This window comes from Myotis daubentonii, chromosome 2 (genome assembly GCF_963259705.1).
Source record: "Myotis daubentonii chromosome 2, mMyoDau2.1, whole genome shotgun sequence".
Lineage (NCBI taxonomy): Eukaryota > Metazoa > Chordata > Mammalia > Chiroptera > Vespertilionidae > Myotis > Myotis daubentonii.
Window position 1 is genome coordinate 112,422,272 of NC_081841.1, and position 18,851 is coordinate 112,441,122.

The 18,851-nt window shown below is 46.1% G+C and overlaps 1 protein-coding gene across 3 annotated transcripts in view; it reads right to left on the reverse strand.

Annotated features, from left to right (window-relative positions):
• Positions 1 to 18,851, reverse strand: part of ATP6V1E1 (ATPase H+ transporting V1 subunit E1) — a 64,396-nt gene that overhangs the window by 30,967 nt on the left and 14,578 nt on the right. For 2 of the 3 annotated variants that reach the window (XM_059684307.1, XM_059684305.1), the window contains exons 2-3: positions 6,209 to 6,274; positions 2,611 to 2,720 (exon numbers count right to left, since the gene is read on the reverse strand). In XM_059684307.1, coding sequence (XP_059540290.1) covers positions 2,611 to 2,720; positions 6,209 to 6,274 — 176 coding nt within the window. The remainder of the gene's footprint in view (positions 1 to 2,610; positions 2,721 to 6,208; positions 6,275 to 18,851) is intronic. The other variant, XM_059684306.1, reaches the window with a different exon arrangement.

Sequence of the window (18,851 nt, forward strand, 5' to 3'; positions counted from 1 at the left end):
TGATGGTTTCCTTTGCTGTACAAAAGCTTTTATTTTGATGTAGTCCCATTTGTTTATTTTTTTAAATAAATCTTTATTGTTCAGACTATTACAGTTGTTCCCCCTTTTCCCCCCGGAGCTCCCTTCCACCCAGTTCCCACCCCACCCTCTGCCCTTACCCCCCACTGCCCTCATCCATAGGTGTATGTTTTTCTTGCTGGGTCATACACATGGAAAATGTAGCTATTTCCATCCATGACGTGTCCCTGTGTTCAGTCTCACAGGGACTGTCTCAGCCTCCCAGGGGTCGTCTCGGCCTCCCAGGGGTCGTCTCGGCCTCCCAGGGGTCGTCTCGGCCTCCCAGAGACGGTCTCGGCCTACCAGGGGCCGTCTCGGCCTCCCAGGGGCCGTCTCAGCCTCACAGGGACCATCTCAGCCTCACAGGGGTGGTCCCCATTTGTTTAGTTTCTCTTTAGTTTCCATTGCCTTAGGAGCAGTATCAGAGAAGGAATTTCTTCGGCATATGTTTGCGATTTCGCTACCTGTGGATTCCTCTAGTATTTTTATGGTTTTCCATCTTACGTTTAAGTCTTTTATCCATTTTGAATTTATTTATGTGTATGGTGTGAATTGGTGGTCTGGTTTCATCTTTTTGCATGTATCTGTCCAATTTTCCCAACACCATTTATTGAACAGACTGTCTTGACTCCATTGTATGCTCTTGCCTCCTTTGTCAAATATTAATTGGGCATAGTGGTTTGGGTCGATTTCTGGGTTCTCTATTCTATTCCATTGATCTATATGTTTGTTCTTGTGCCAGTACCACGCTGTTTGAAGAACAGCAGCTTTGTAATACAGCTTGATATCTGGTATTGAGATCCCATCTACTTTGTTCTTCTCTCTCAGGATTGCTGCAGCTATTCGAGATCTTTTTTTTATTCCAGATGAATTTTTGGACCGTTTGTTCTAGATCTGTGAAATATGTGGTTTTTATCTCTCAATTTGTTTATGTGATGTATTATGTTTATTGATTTGCGGATATTGTACCATCCTTGCATCCCTGGGATAAATCCTACTTGGTCTATGGTCTATGATCATGGTCTATGATCTTTCTGATGTACTGCTGGATCCGATTTGCTAGAATTTTGTTGAGGATTTTGGCATCTATGTTCATGAGGGATATTGGCCTGTAATTCTCTTTCATTGTGTTGTCTTTATCTGGTTTTGGTATTAGGGTGATTCTGGCTTCATAGAATGAGCTTGGAAGTGTTCCTTCCTCTTGAATTTTTTTGGAATAGTCTGAGGAGGATAGGTTTTAGTTCTTTCTTGAATGTTTGGTAAAACTCCTCCGTGAAACTGTCTGGCCCTGGGCTTTTGTTTGCTGGAAGCTTTTAGATGACTGCTTCAATTTCTTCCATAGTTATTGGCCTACTGAGATTTTTAGATTCTTCCTGATTGAGTTTTGGAAGGTTGTATTTTTCTAGGAATATGTCCGTTTCCTCCAGGTTGTCTAGTTTGTTGGAGTAGAGTTGTTCATAGTATTTTTTAACAATCCTTTGTATTTCTGTGGGGTCTGTTATTTCTCCTCTTTCATTTCTGATTTTATTTGGGTCCTCTCTCTTTGTTTCTTGGTGAGCCTGGTTAGAGGTCCATCAACCTTGTTTATCCTTTCAAAGAACCAGCTCTTGGTTTTGTTGAGTGCCTGGGCAATTTAAAAGGAAAATTTGGGTCTCCAGCAGCCTCCTTCTTATTCAGCCACAACCCCCACTGGTTTTTACAGCCCGCAGTTGTGGGGGCTTCTCTTCCCACCTCTGGAAACCTGGGCTAGGGGACTCTGTGGGGCTGGAACCCCTTGCTCCTGACAGGCGGTCTCCACAGAGACAATCTGCCTCCTGATTAAAATTATGGCACACGTGGGTGTCGGATCAGCCTGTTCTGGACCTCTGCCCCTCCTACCAGTCTCAATGTGCTTTCTTTTTTACTTTTCTAGTTATAGGACTTGCGATCAGCCCGATTTTAGGCAGTTCTGAATGATGGTTGCTCTGTAATTGTAATACTTTTTTAAATTGATTTCAGAATGGAAGGGAGAGGGAGAGAGAGATAGAAACGTCAATGATGAGAGAGAATCATTGATCAGCTGCCTCCTACACAGCCCTTACTGGGATTGAGCCCGCAATGCAGGCATGTGCCTTTGACTGGACTTGAACCCGGGAACCTTCAGTCCGCAGGGTGATGCTCTTTCCACTCAGCCAAAGCAGGTACAGCTTAGTTGTAATTTTGATGTGGTTATGGGAGGCTGCAAGCACAGGTGTTTACCTACGCTGCCATCTTGTTTCTCCTCTATAAACATATTTTCAAAGATAAATAAATATTTATTAAGTACTTACCAAGTGGCAAGCAATTTCGTATCTGTTATTCCAGTTTAATCTTTCAGTAATTCTAGGAGAATTCCCATTATCACAAATGAGCAAAGAAAAGTTAAGCAACTTGCCCAAGGTCAGATATGTAGTAAGTAATCCATTTAAGGCATGAACCCATACTTGCCTGACTTTGAAGCATCTGCTCTGTCCTCTTGTCCCACTACCTTTGAAAAACTTCTTTAGTTTTATACTGAGACCAGGATGTACTTACATTTTTTTCTGCTGCTCTATCTGCTTTTCTTTCTTCTCATAGTATTCCATGATCTTCAGTCTTTGGGTTTGCACAAGACGACCTTTCTCAATGTTGAACTCTTCTTCTGCCTACAAGGGAATTAGTTCGTGAGCAAAACCAGCTAGGGCATAACACTGACAGTTTTGAGGCTATCCCTTTGTTTATATATTAACTAGCGGCCCGTTGCATGAAATTCATGCACGGGGGTTGGGGGGGGGGGGTTCCCTCAGCCCAGCCGGCACCTTCTCCAATCCAGAACCCCTCAGGGGATGTCCGGCTGCCGGTTTAGGCCTGAACCGGCAGTCGGACATCCCTCTCACAATCCGGGACCACTGGCTCCTAACTGCTCACATGCCCGCTTGCCTGATCACCCCTACTGGTCCCCCTGCCAGCCTGATCACCCCTAACAGCCTCTGCCTGCCAGCCTGGTTGCCCCCAACTGCATCCCCCACCAGCCTGGTAGCCCCTAACTGCCCCCCCCCCCCGCCAGCATGGTCGCCCCTTACTGCCCCACCTGCTGGCCTGGTTGCCTCCAACAGCCCCCATCTGCTGACCTAGTCACCCCCAACTGTCCCTCCCCCACCGGCCTGGTCACCCCCAACTACCCCCTTGCCAGCCTGGTTGCTCCTCACTAACCCCCCTGCTGGCCTGGTCGCCCCATGCAGCCTGCTGCTCAGTCATTTGGTCGTCCCTCACTTAACTCCCATGCCAGCCTGGTCGCCCCAATCAGCCTGTTCAGTCGTCCATTTGGTTGCGATGGCCTTTGGCTTTTTATATATATACTATAGGCCCGGTGCACAAAAATTTGTGCACTCGGGGAAAGGGGAGGTCCCTCAGACCGGCCGGTGCCCTCTTGCAGTCTGGGACCCCTCGGGAGATAACGACCTGCTGGCTTAGGCCTGCTCCCGGATGGCAGAGGGCAGGCCCAATCCCTAGGTGCAGCCCCTGGTCGGGCTCAGAGCAGGGCCGATTGGGGAGTTGGGGCGCCTTCCCCTGTCATGCACAGAGCAGGGCAGATTGGGAGGTTGCGATGCCACCCTCAGTCATGCTCAGGGTAGGGCTGATTAGGGGGTTGGGGCACCGCCCCGTCACACTCAAGGCAGGGTCGATGGGGAGGTTGCGGCGCCACCTCCTGTCACGCACAGAGCAGGGCCCATCAGGGGGGGTTGGGGCTCCATACCCTGTCATGCACAGAGCAGGGTCAATCAGGGGGTTGGGGAGCTCCCCCCTGTCATGCACAGAGCAGGGCCGATCAGGGGGTTGACGAGCTCCCCCCTATCACTCACAGAGTAGGGCCGATAGGGGAGTTGGGGCACCGCCCCCTGTCACACTCAGGGCAGGGCAGATCAGGGGGTTGGGGCGCCGCCCTCTATCACCTACAGAGCAGGGCCGATCAGGGGGTTGGGGCACCGCCACTGTCACACTCAGGGCAGGGCAGATGGGGAGGTTATGACTGTACCCCATCACACACAGAGCAGGGCACGTGGGGGGGGGGGATTGGGGGGGTGGGGCGCCGCCCTCTATCACCCACAGAGCAGGGCCTATCAGGGGGTTGGGGTGCCGCCACTCTCATACTCAGGGCAGGGCCAATGGGGAGGTTATGGCTCTACCCCGTCACACACAGAGCAGGGCCCGTGGGGGGCGGGGGGGTTGGGGCCCCGCCCCCTGTCACACACAGAGCTGCAGGGCGATCAGGGGTTTTGGGTGCTGCCCCCTGTCACGCTGATCCTGGTGATGGGAGGCATATTACACTTTTACTATATAGAATAGAGGCCTGGTGCATGGGTGGGGCTGGCTGGTTTGCCCTGAAGGGTGTCCTGGATCAGGGTGGCAGTCCCCTCTGGGGTGCCTGGCCAGTCTGGCTGAGGGGATGATGGCTGTTTGCAGCTGGTCACACACCCTTCAGGGTGGGGGTCCCCACTGGGGTGCCTGGCCAGTCTGGCTGAGGGGCTGAGGGCTGTTTTCAGGCTGGGACTGAAGCTCCCAACCGCTCCGTTTTTTCTTTTTTTCTTTTTTTATTCTGGGCCAGCTTTAGCTCTGAGGCCTCAGCTACTGAAAACAGCCATCATCTGTATTTGATACAATGTTGTGGTCCGGCTGGCTGAAGCTCCGCTGAGTAAAGCAGGTTTCTGGGGTTTTTTTTAGCTCCTTTATTCGCAACATAGTTGCTGAGAGTTGCAGCTGAGAGGCCAGCAAGTCAGGCGGGGAACGTTGGAGTTCTCCGTCACTGAAGCAAGCAAGCCTCCCTTTTCGCATCAGCTGCCTGGCTGCCGGACGCCATCTTGGCTGCCAGTTAATTTGCATATCTCGGCCTTACTCTGTGAGTAACAGGGGGATTAGCCAATGGGAAGGGTAGCGGAGTGACACTAATTACCATGTTTCTCTTTTATTAGTGTAGATAGATTAGGCTGGTGTTAAAGGTTCTAGGGAAAATACCACATAGATGAAGTATTCTCTTCCTATCATATAAACTGGTAACCTGATGAATTCTTCACATCCCTTATGATGTTAACTGTGAGAAAATTGGTTAAGTCATATTTCTCCACCATAAAATTAATATTTTTGCCTTTTCCATATTCTATTCTTTGGAAGTTGGTTCCTAAGTTCAGCCCACACTCTGATGAGGATGGTAGTTGGGGAAAAGATTTAATCTCCAATTTCCTGCAGAGGGAAGTTAGCTATATAAATCAGTTGGAATTCTCCTCTAAGGTATATGTGTTTTTTATCTCCCACCATTACTTTTCAAATCCCTATCGTAAAATTTCAGGATACTTACTGGCAATCAGAATGTTTTGAAAGGAATATTTATTTATTTAATCCTCACCTGAGGATATTTTTGCATTGATTTTTAGAGATCGAGAGTGGGAGGAGAGAGGGATAGAGAGAGAGAGAGAGAAAGAGAAAAAAAACAACACATCAATGTGCCCTTCTCACATTGATGGGTTGCCTCCTGCACACATCCAGACCGGGGCTGAGGACTGAACCTGGAACTCAGGTACTGCAACCCAAGAACTTGTCCCTGACCAGGAATCAAACCTGCAACCCTTCTGTATGTGGGCCGACACTGTAAGTACTGACACACCGGCCAGGGCAGGAAATTTACTTTTAATGTTAAATATAAGAGATATTCTTTTTTTTTTTTTTTTTTTAAAGCAAACAAGATTTCTTGACCGCAGCACAAACATATTTCTGACAGTTAAACAAGGAAGGGCATAGAAAAAGCAACAGGAGAGCCTAGGCTGAGCTGCTTTGACTCACTGGGAAGTCAGAGAAAAGGGAGTCTTGGAGACAGGTTCAAGTGGTTAGCCCAGGACGAGCTGTAGCTGCCCATTGCTCACCTTGTTGCAAGTCTGATTGGGTCCCTTAGAGATTAGGATATATGTGCGGGGTGTGTGTATGTGTGTGCGCATGCATGCACAATGGCATGGGTGAGCTCCCTGGAGGGAGAGTGCGCCTATAAGAGATATTCTTATTAGTCCCATGCAATGCAGTTAAACAATTTCACTACTTACTATTTAACAAAACAAAACAACATAAAACTTCATAACTTCTTAAACCTAGAAACATGAATTCTTACTTTTGCATCTATTTCTTCTGCTTTTTCATTGGCTTCTTGTTCAATAAAAGCCATCATATGCTTAATCTATAAGAAAAAAAGAAAGATTATTTTACTTTTTAATATAAAGAGAGAAGAAAATATATCTTTTTGATTCATTCAACTATTTATTTATGACATATTATGTGTCAGGTTCTGTGTATAAGAAAAATTAGATAGTTTCTGTCCTCAGATAACTTACAATCTGGAATTTGCTCTAGCAAATGGACAAGCTGAAATATGAAATAACACAGTTAATAGGACATTATCCTACTCTCAAAGTACTTAGAGTCCATGGAAGAAGTGTACTTCATACCCTCCTTAGCACCTCTGTCTTCACCATCTCTAATAAACTATATCAAAGAGCTATCTCTTTTTACAATTTCAACTTTCTTACCTCCTACTCTGTACACACTTCATTTTGATTTCTGCCCTTTCCAATTCATTGAAATAACACTCATGAAATTACAACTCCTTGCTCTTAAATCTTGGCCTTATCTTACTTGATATGTCAATATCTCTTGATATGCTGGCCTCCCTCCCTCACAGTTACCAGCATGAGAGGAGATCCAACCCACAAGAGGGACAACAATCAAGACCCAGTTACAATGGAAGAGCCCAAATAACCCACAAAACAGACACTCTTGAAGTGGTTCTCAACCTTCCTAATGCCGCGACCCTTTAATACAGTTCCTCATGTTGTGGTGACCCCCAACCGTAAAATTATTTTCGGCCAAAACCAGTTTGGCTCAGTGGATAGAGCGTCGGTTTGTGGACTGAAATGTCCCAGGTTCGATTCTGGTCAAGGGCATGTGCCTTGGTTGCAGGCACTTCCCCAGTGGGGAGTGTGCAGGAGGCGGCTGATCGATGCTTCTCTCTCATCGATGTTTCTAACTCTCTATCCCTCTCCCTTCCTCTCTGTAAAAAATCAATAAAATATATTTTTTTAAAAATTATTTTCGTTGCTACTTCATAACTGTTTTTAAAAAAATATATTTTATTGATTTTTTTACAGAGAGGAAGGGAGAGGGATAGAGTCAGAAACATCGATGAGAAAGAAACATCGATCAGCCGCCTCCTGCACACCTCCTACTGGGGATGTGGCCGCAACCAAGGTACATGCCCTTGACCGGAATCGAACCTGGGACCTTTCAGTCCGCAGGCCGACGCTCCATCCACTGAGCCAAGCCGGTCAGGGCCATAACTGTAATTTTGCTACTGTTATGAATTGTAATGTAAATATCTGATATGCTATATGTGTTTTCCGATGGTCGCAACCCACAGGTTGAGAACTGCTGCTAGAGCATCCAGCTCTGGAGTTCAAGGAGAATGCACCACTAGGCCAAGCAGGACATTTACAACAAAAGACCACCCACAAGACCAGGAGTCATAGCACTTCTATTAAACAAAAACAAAGAAACAACCCCCAAACGAAAGGAAGAATCTCCGCAAAAAGAACTAAATGAGATGGAGTTAAGCAATTTACCAGAAATAGAGTTTAGAGTAATGGCTATACAGATGCTCAAGGAACTTAGGAAGAACTATAAGGAACTTAGTGGGAACAACATCAGCATGGAAAAGGACATAGAAACCATGAATAAGAACAAGTCAGAAATGAAAAATACTATTTCTGACATCAAGAATACATTGGAAAGGATTATAAGAAGGTTGATGAAGCAGAGGATCGAAATCAGCTATTAGGATGACAACATAGAAAAAAAACCACTCAATTAGAGCAGCAAAAAGAAAAACACTAAGCCCTAGCGGGTTTGGTTCAATGGATATAGAGCGTCAACCTATGGACTGAAGGGTCCTGGGTTCGATTCTGGTCAAGGACACATACCTCAGTTGCAGGATCCTCCCCAGCCAGGGTTCTGCTCAGGGCTTGTGCAGGAGGCAACCAATTGATGTGTTTTTCTCACAATGATATTTCTCTCTGTCTTTCCCTCTCTTCTACTCTGTCTAAAATTCAACGGAAAAAATATGCTCAGGGAGGATAAAAAAACACACACAAAACACTTAAAAAGCATAGGACAGTTTAAAGGGCACTTTGGGAAAACATGAAATGGCTCAACATCCACATAATAGGGGTAGAAAATTAGTAGTGGACAGAGAACTTCTTTGAAGAAATGACAGAACTAACCGGGCAAAGGAAAAAGTCACACGAGTTCAGGAAGCATAGAGTCCCAATCAAGATGAATATCCAAAAAGACCCACACCAAGACACATCATAATTAAAATAGGAAATGCTAAAGACAAAGAGAGAATCTTAAAAGTAGAAAGGGAGAAAGTTAGTTACCTACAAGGGAGCTCCCATAAGGCTGTCAGCTGATTTCTCAAAAACAAACAAAACAAAGAAACAACCCTGCACTACAGGTCAAAAGGAAGTGGCATGAAATACTTAAAGTAGTAAAAACCAAGTAGACCCACCTCAGAATAAAAGACTCACACCAGATGAAAATGAAGGGATGGAATAAAATTTTACAAGCAAAGTGGAACAAAAAAGAAGTGGGCAAATTAAAGTTACAATGACATACAGCCCCATACGAGGCACAATGGCTACCATTAATAAATCAACAAACAATTGCTGGTGAGGATGTGGTAAAAAGGGAAACCTTGTACACTGTTGGTGGAAATGTAGACTGATGCAGCCACTGTGGAAAAAGTATGGTTCCTTCAAAAGTTTAAAAGAGAAACTGCTTTTTGACCCAGCGATCCCATTTATGGAAATGTATCCGAAGAATCCTGAAGTACCAATCAGAAAGAAGGTATGTACCTCTATGTTATAGTAGCATTACTTACAAAAGCTAAGATGTGGAAATAGCCAATCTGCCCATCAGTAGTTGAGTGGATAAAAAAGCTGTGGTATATTTACACAATGGAATACAATGCAGCCGTAAAAAATGAGGAAATTTTGCCCTTTAAGACAGCATAGATGTACCTGGAGAATATTATACAAATAAGCCAGTCAGAGAAAGACAAAGATTGCATGATCTCATTTATATGTGGAATCCAATAAACAAAATAAACTGACGATCAAAATTGGTCCAGAGACATGTAAGCATGGAACAAACTGACAGATCTCAGAGGGAAGGAGGTAGGGAAGTGGGAACAGATTAACTAAAGAACTTATAGTGCAGCAAAGGACTCTGGTGGGTTGGGAGCCAGGTGAAGGGGGCACGAGGGAAAATGGGGACACCTGTAATACTTTCAACAATAAAAATAAATTTAAAAAAAATAATGAGCCCTAGCTGGTTTGGTTCAGTGGACAGAGTGTTAGCCTGTGGACTGAAGGGTCCTGGGTTCAATTCCAATCAAGGGCAAATGCCCGGATTGTGGGCTCGATCCCCAGTGGGGCAGTGGGGGGTGGGGGGCATGCAGGAGGCAGCCAATCAATAATGATTCTCTCTCATCATTAATATTTCTAGCCCTCCCTTCCTCACCCTTCTCTGAAATCAATAAAAATATACTTCAATTAACAAAAAATTAAATGTTGCTTGGCCAGCATTGCTCAGTGGTTGAGCATCGACCTATAAAACAGGAAGTCGTAGGTCGATTCCAAGTCAGGGCACAAGCCCAGGTTGCAGGCTCGATCCCCAGTAGAGGGCATGCAGGAGGCAACTAATCAATGACTCTCATCATTGATGTTTCTATCTCACCTTCCTTCCTCTCTGAAATCAATAAAAATATTTTTTTAAAATAATAATGAACCCAGATTCTCCTTTTCTCTCCACCCCCCGCCTCACTGAAAAAAAATAATAATGAGCCTGGCCAGCATGATTGAGTGTCAGTTGACCAATGAACTAAGAGGTCACGGTTCAACTCCCAGTGGGGGGCATGCATGAGGCAGCCAATCAACGAATCTCTCTTATCATTGATGTTTGTATCTCCCTCTCCCTTCCTCTCTGAAATCAATCCTATCTAATAAAAGAGAAAAATGGTAATTGGCGTACGACAATACCCTTTTCATTGGCTAATCAGGCCTATATGCAAATTAACTGCCAACTAAGATTGGCAGTTAACTGCCAACTAAGATTAGCAGTTAACTGCCAACAAGATGGCGGTTAATTTGCATATGTAGGCACAATGCAGCGAGGCGAAAGGGAAAGCAGGAAGAAGCCCCCTGCCACTGACAGTGATCAGAAACCCAGGGGGGAGCTAAGAGCTGGGGGGCAGGGCAAAGGCGGCCCTGTGGCCGCCTTTGCCCTGCCCCCCAGCCATGATCAGAGAATCAGGTGCCTTTGCCGCCCTGGCCAGTGATAGCAGGAAGTAGGGGTGGAGCCAGCGATGGGAGCTGGGCACCGTCGAAGCTGGCAGTCCCGGGAGCTAGGGGTCCCTTGCCTGGGCCTAAAGAGAAGCCCACGATCGCGGGGCCGCTGCAGCTGCGGGTCCCCGCTGCCCGGGCCGGATGCCTAGGCCAGAGGCATTAAGCCTGGGCAGGGGCGGAGCCTGCAACCACGGGGAGCTGGGGGTCCCCTGCCCAGGCCTGACACCTCTGCCAGAGGCCTCAGGCCTGGTCAAGGGGCCGATCCGGTGATTGGTGATCGGAGGGTGATGAGGGTCAACTCCTCTGGCTGAGGCATCAGGCCTGGGTGGGGGGCGGAGCCGGGGATTGGGGGGATATGATGGTCCCCTTGCCCAGGCCTGAAGCCTGGGTCAGAGGCGTCAGGCTTGGGCGGGGGGTGGAGCAAGCCATCAGAGGGAGATGGGGGTCCCCTGCCCAGGCATGATTCCTGGGCCAGAGGCCTCAGGCCTGGGCGGGGGCCAGAGCCAGTGATCAGGGGGAGATGGGGGTCCCCTGTCCAATCCTGACACCTCTGACAGAGGCGTCAGGCCTGGGCAAGGGGCCGATCAGGCGATCGGAGGGTGATGGGGGTCTACGCCTCTGGCCGAGGCATCAGGCCTGGGCTGGGGGCAGAACCAGTAATGGGGGGAAATGAGGGTCCCCTGCCCAGGCCTGATGCCTCTGTCAGAGGCGTCAGGCCTGGGCAAGGGGCCGATCCTGCGATTTGAGGGTGATGGGGGTCAACGCCTGAGGGCTCCCAGTATGTGAGAGGGGGCAGGCTGGGCTGAGGGTGACTCCCCCCCCCACACACACCCAGTGCACGAATTTCGTGCACCGGGCCCCTAGTGATAATAATAATGAAATATTCATCATTCTACCCACATCCCATTTTGATCTCTGTCTTAGTGGTTAGCAACCAACACCCAATTTTATTAATTCTTTAATTTGTGTATTTTTCAATCACAGCCTTGCTGTCTACTACTCTAAACCTTGCTATCACCTTCTCTCAGCTGAATCAATAAAAATTGTGGGTTTTTCTTTATTTTTAAAGTACGAATAACAGAAAACTTCCCTAACTTGGTAAGGGAAATTGACATGCAAGACCAGGAAGTGCATAGAGTCCCCAAAAAGATGAATCCAAAGAATCCCACAGCAAGACTCGTAATAATTAAAATGCTAAAGGTTAAAGAGAAATAGAGAATTTTAAAACCAGTAAGAGGAAAGCAGTTAGTTACAAGGGAGCTCCCATAAGACTGTTAATTGATTTCTCAGCAGAAACTTTGCAGGCCAGAAGAGAGTGGCAAGAAATATTCAAGAGGAGAACCAAGATGGCGGCATAGGTTAACGCCGGAGTTTGCTGTGTGAACAACTACTTCAAAAGTAAAACTAAAAGACGGAAGGGACATCACCCAGAACCACAGGAACACTGGCTGAGTGGAAGTCCTACAACTAGGAGGAAAGAGAAACGCATACGGACACTCAGAGGAGGCGCAGTGCTGAAGTCAAATTCTGAGGTGCGGAGTGCGCGGAGCGGGCTGGTGGCGGAGGGCGCGGTTGGCGTTTTCAATCGGGAGGGAGTCGCAGACTCTGAGCTCCAGATACAGGCGAGTCTTTAGGGACCCAGACTCAAACGGGAGAAGCGGGACAGTCTGGGTTCGGTCAGAGCAAGTGCAGCTTTCTCTCTGAGCTTTGCAGCGGGTGCTGGGACTCAGAGAGGCAGAGCCCCTGGGGACAGGACTGAGAGCCGCCATAACTGCTCTCTCCGGCCCACCCAGTTGATCCTGTGCGACCCGCCCTACCCAAGCCCTGCACAGAGGCATTTGCCGGATAGCCTCAGGCAAAGGCTAGATTAGCACCTCCCTAGAGGACAGAAGTTCTCTCACTGCTGACACAGCTGATTCTCATAGCCACTTGGCCTGGAGGTCAAGCCCTCCCTGGGATTAGCTACAACAATCAAGGTTTAACTATAAGACTGCGAACAAAGACCACTAGGGGGTGCACCAAGGAAGCATAACAAAATGCGGAGACAAAGAAACAGGACAAAATTGTCAAAGGAAGATATAGAGTTCAGAACCACACTTTTAAGGTCTCTCAAGAACTGTTTAGAAGCCGCCGATAAACTTAATGAGATCTACAAGAAAACTAATGAGACCCTCGATGTTATATTGGGGAACCAACTAGAAATTAAGCATACACGGACTGAAATAACGAATATTATACAGACTCCCGACAGCAGACCAGAGGAGCGCAAGAATCAAGTCAATGATTTGAAATGCGAAGAAGCAAAAAACACCCAACCAGAAAAGCAAAATGAAAAAAGAATCCAAAAATGCGAGGATAGTGTAAGGAGCCTCTGGGACAGCTTCAAGCGTACCAACATCAGAATTATAGGGGTGCCAGATGATGAGAGAGACCAAGATATTGAAAACCTATTTGAAGAAATCATGACAGAAAACTTCCCCTACCTGATGGAAGAAATAGACTTACAAGTCCAGGAAGCTCAGAGAACCCCAAACAAAAGGAATCCAAAGAGGACCACACCAAGACACATCATAATTAAAATGCCAAGAGCAAAAGACAAAGAGAGAATCTTAAAAGCAGCAAGAGAAAGAAACCCAGTTACCTACAAGGGAATACCCATACGACTGTCAGCTGATTTCTCAACAGAAACTTTGCAGGCCAGAAGGGAGTGGCAAGAAATATTCAAAGTGATGAATACCAAGAACCTACAACCAAGATTACTTTATCCAGCAAAACTATCATTCAGAATTGAAGGTCAGATAAAGAGCTTCATAGATAAGGAAAAGCTAAAGGAGTTCATCACCACCAAACCAGTATTATATGAAATGCTGAAAGGTATCCTTTAAGAAGAGGAAGAGGAAGAAAAAGGTAAAGATACAAATTATGAACAACAAATATGCATCTATCAACAAGTGAATCTAAGAATCAAGTGAATAAATAATCTGGTTATGCCGAACCAGTTTGGCTCAGTGGATAGAGCGTCGGCCTGCGGACTCAAGGGTCCCGGGTTCGATTCCGGTCAAGGGCATGTACCCTGGTTGCGGGCACATCCCTAGTGGGGGGGCGTGCAGGAGGCAGCTGATCGATCTCTCTCATCGATGTTTCTAACTCTCTATCCCGCTCCCTTCTTCTCTGTGGAAAATCAATAAAATATATTAAAAAAAATAATAACCTGGTTATCATAATAGAATCAGGGACATAGAAAGGGAATAGACTGACTATTCTTGGGGGGGAAAGGGGTGTGGGAGATGCAGGAAGAGACTGGACAAAAATCGTCCACCTATGGATGAGGACAGTGGGTGGGGAGTGAGGGCGGAGGGTGGGGCAGGAACTGGGAGGAGGGGAGTTATGGGGGGGAAAAAGAGGAACAAATGTAATAATCTGAACAATAAAGATTTAATTAAAAAAAATAAAAATAAATAAAATTCAATATTCTTCAACACCCAAAAAAATAAAATAAAAAAATAAATTTGATTTTATTTGTTTAACCTGGTTCAACATTCAAAATGATATTAAAAATGTATATTTAGAAAAAAAAAAACAAAAAAAAACTTCCTGGAAACAAACTAAAATAAACACACAACACAAAATCCATGGGACAAAGGGAAAGCAGTCCTGAGTGGGAAGTTCATAGCACTAGAGACCTACCAGAAAAAACATGAAAAATTAAAAATAAACTATTTAACCCTACAACTTAAAGAATTAGAAAGAGAACAACAAGAAAATCCCAGAGTCATTAGAATGAAGGACACAATAAAGATTAAAGCAGAAATAAGTGATAGACTAAAAAACAAACAAACAAACAAACAGTCAATGAAACCAAGAGCTGGGTCTTTGAAAAGATAAACAAGATTGATGCACCTCTAGCCAGACTCATCAAGAAACAGAGAGAGGACCCAAATAAACAAAATCAGAAATGAAAGCAGTGAAGTAAAACTAACTCCACAGAAATACAAAGGATCACAAAACAAAAAAACAAACAAAATACTATGAACGACTATATTCCAACAAACTGGACAACCTGGACGAAATGAAATTTTCCTAAAAAAATACACTCTTCCAAAACTCAATCAGGAAGAATCAGAAAACCAGAATAGGATAACTACTGATGAAATTGAAGCAGTAGTAAAAAAAACTTCCAGCACGCAAAAGCCCTGGTCTGGATAGCTTCACAAGGGAGTTTTACCAAACATTCAAAGAAGAACCAACCCCTATCCTCCTCAAACTATTCTAAAAAATTCAAGAGGAAGGAACATTTCCAAGCTCTTTATGTGAGGTCATCAGTATCATAATTCCAAAACCAGATAAACACACTACAAAGAGAATTATAGGCCAATATCACTGATGAACGTAGATGCTAAAATCCTCAACAAAATATTAGGAAACTAGAGGCTAGGTACATGGATTTGTGCACATTGAAAGGAAATTAATTAAAAGTTGGCCAGTGGAATAGGACTGGGTGAAACGGGCCAAACACACTCAGGAGTCAACCTCCCGCAGTTCCTCCCTGGTTGTCCACACCTGGGGTGGCACTGGGGCTCAAAGGGCATCTGTGGAGTGAGCAGAGTCCCTCCGGCAAGTGGGATTCCTTGACCTGGCCTGCGGGGATTGGGCCAAAACCGGCAGTCCAACATCCCCCAAGGGGTCCCAGAGTGTGAGAGGGCACTCTGCAAAGTTGCTGTCGCTTCTCAGCTCCTGCGCTGAGCGTCTTCCCCCTAGTGGTCAGTGCACATCATACCTACCCACTGGTTAGCTGGTCACTTAGTCATATACACACACACACACACACACACACACACACACACACACACTAGTGGCCCGGTGCATGAAATTCATGCACATTAAAAGCGAATTAACTAGAGGAAATATTTTAATACTAGAGGCCCAGTGCACGAAATTCATGCACGGGGGGGGGTCCCCTCAGCCCAGCCTGCACCCTCTCCAATCGGGGACCCCTCATGGATGTCCGACTGCCAGTTTAGGCCCGATCCTGGATCCCAGTGATCGGACCTAAACTGGCAGTCGGACATCCCTCTCACAATCCTGGAATGCTGGCTCCTAATCACTCAACTGTCTGCCTGCCTGGTCGCCTCTAACTGCCCCTCCTGCCAGCCTGGTTGCTCCTAACTGCCCCCCGCCCCGCCCCGCTGGCCTGGTCACCCCTTACTGCCCCCCATGTTGGCCTGGTCGCCCCACGCAGCCTGCTTCTTCTTTTTTTAAAATTCTTTATTAGTTAAGGTATTACAAATGTGTCCTCACCCCCCCCCCATTAAACCCCCATCCTCCCCCCCCCCCCCGACTCATGCTCTCAACCCCCTGTTGTCCATGTCCATTGGTTTGGCTTATATGCATGCACACAAGTCCTTTGGTTGATCTCTTCCCCTTGCCCCCTCCCTCCCTTACATTCCCTCTGGGGATTAATAGTCTGATCGTTTTTTCTCTGTCTTTGGATCTGTCCCTGTTCATCAGTCTATGTTGTTCTCTATATTCCACAAATGAGTGAGATCATGAGGTATTTATCTTTCTCTGACTGGCTTATTTCACTTAGCATAATGCTCTCCAGTTCCATCCATGCTGTTGCAAAAGGCAAGAGTTCCTTCTTTTTTACCGCAGCGTAGTATTCCATTGTGTAGATGTACCACAGTTTTCTAATCCACTCATCTGCTGATGGGCACTTAGGCTGTTTCCAAATCTTAGCTATGGTAAATTGTGCTGCTATGAACATAGGAGTGCATATATCCTTTCTGATTGGTGTTTCTGGCTTCTTGGGATATATTCCTAGAAGTGGGATCATTGGGTCAAATGGGAGTTCCATGTTTAGTTTTTTGAGGAAGCTCCATACTGTTCTCCACAGTCAGCCTGCTTCTTTAGTCATTTGGTCGTCCCTCACTAACCCTCCTGCCGGCCTGGTTGTAGGAAGCCACCTTGTGAGGGTGTGATGGCCAATTTGCCTATTACCTCTTTATTATATAGGATTTCTATTTGCCCTTTCTCTATAATAAAAGTGTCAGAGATGAAAGAAAATTACTAAAATGTATATGAAAATCTGCCGTCAGTCTGGAGCACACCTAGGGACCCAGAGTCAAGTCCCCGCCCACCCGCTTGTGCTTCGAAATCGCACAAGACCCAGACCCGGCCAGCCCCACCTCCATCAAGCCCCACCAGGTAGGGGGCATGGCCTGAGGTCCCCTGTCAAGCCCCACCAGGTGGGGGGTCGTGGCCTGAGGTCCCCTGCCCCGACCAGGCACCATGCAGCCTCGGGCCCTGTTGATCGGTCGTTACACATCACAGCATGACAACCATTTGCATATTAGCATTTTATTATTATGATAGCTCAAATCCAGCAATACATTAAAAAGACCGCATATAATGACCAAGTGGTTTTCTGCCATCATTTCTCCAAATACCTTCTCTATGCCTGTCTCCCTTTCTGCCTCTTCTGGCACACCTATTCTAATACTGTTACATTTCACAATATCTCACAGCTCCCTTAAGCTGTCCTCCTGTTTTTTCTTTTTATTTTCTTTTTGGTTCTCTGATTGACATTTTCAACTCTGTCTTCTAATTCACTGATTCGATCCTCAGCTTCCCCTAATCTGCTGTAATTCCTTCCAATGTGTTCTTTGTGTTATGTCATTCTTTCTCTCAGATTTTTCTTTTTTCATAGTTACTATATCCTTTTTCATGCTATGGAGCATTTTTACCATCATTACTCTGAACTCTGATTCAGATAAATTTCTTATCTCTGCTTCATTTATCTCTTCTGGAGAATTCTCAAGTTCTTTCATTTGGAGATTGTTTCTTTGTCTCCTCATTTTGGCTGTTTAGGTTTTTGACTATATATTAGGGCAATGGTCGCCAACTGGTGGTCCGCGGACCAATGGTGGTCCGTGAAGTCTGAAAGGTTGGCAGCCGCTGGTTTAAGAAAATCTTTGGAGCAGCAGTCACCAACTGGTGGTCCATGGACCACTGGTGATCCGTGAGGTTTGAAAGGTTGGCTACCGCTTTATTAGGTAGCTCCTCTACATCTCTCAATCTCTAGTTTAGGACAGTATTAAAGGCTGTTTCTGACTAATTAGATCAGGCAAAGATTCAAAGCCTCCAGAGACCACCTTTACCTACAGACTGACAGGATTCCAGCTTGAATTGCCTCTCAGGTAATCATCCTCAGGTGTGGTGAGAGTTTTTTTTTTTGACAGGGTGGGGCAGTTGCTTCTTCCTAGAGCAGTGATGATGAACCTTTTGAGCTCGGCATGTCAGCATTTTGAAAAACCCTAACTTAACTCTGGTGCCATGTCACATATAGAAACATTTTTGATACTTGCAACCATAGTAAAACAAAGATTTATATTTTTGATATTTATTTTATATATTTAAATGCCATTTAACAAAGAAAAATCAACCAAAAAACTGAGTTCGCGTGTCACCTCTGACATGCGTGTCATAGGTTCGCCATCACTGTCCTAGAGGCTAATTGTTATTTTTAATCTCTTAAGTGGCCTTAGGGCAAGGTGTTTTCCAATAGGGTGTATCAACTATCTTCCCCCTAGGCAAGGCAAATGTCTATGTGGGAAAGATATCCTCCTGAATGAGAGAATGACTCAGCCTAGCAAACTTGGGTTGTCTGCCTTCTGAGCTCTATCCCCCAAGTCCCCGGTCCTGGCTTCTGCTCTCACAGCTCCAGTCCACTTCACCCTCCCTCTGCTGGAGCACAAGTTGGGTTGCTCCACAGAGAATTTAGTGCACTGGCCCTTTAAGAGGGTGCCTGAGTTTTCAGCTGTTACTCCCTGGCAGACAGCACCCTGTTGCTTTTCAAGGCCAGATGTTATATGGGTACCCTCAGTTTTGGTGCTCTCTGCTGGGGGGCCCAGACTGGGGACTGGATCCCAGAATTCTCAGTGGCAACCCCCCACAGCTGAGATATTTCTGGGACTTCAGTTGTTGTCTGTGGGTGCCCAGCCAGCACTTTCGTGCCTCCGCCCCTCCTACCAGTCTCCACGCAGTCGCAGCACTTTCAGTCCTCGGGTATCAGGGTTCTCTCCTGCAAGTTTTCCGTTGATTATTCAGGAAGTTTTTCTGTATTTTAGTTGTAATACCAGTCTGTTCCTGGGAGCATGTCTGTGCAGCATCCACTTACTCTGCAACATTTTTAATCTCCCCTCCCAAATGGGATTTATTCCAGGGATGCAAGGCTGGTACAGTAGGTCCTTGGGTTATGTCGGAGATCTGTTCCTATGGTGTGAGGTAACGCGATTTTCGCTGTAAGACAACTACATAACCCACCTACATAAGCACTTACGTCACTCACATGGAGCACAT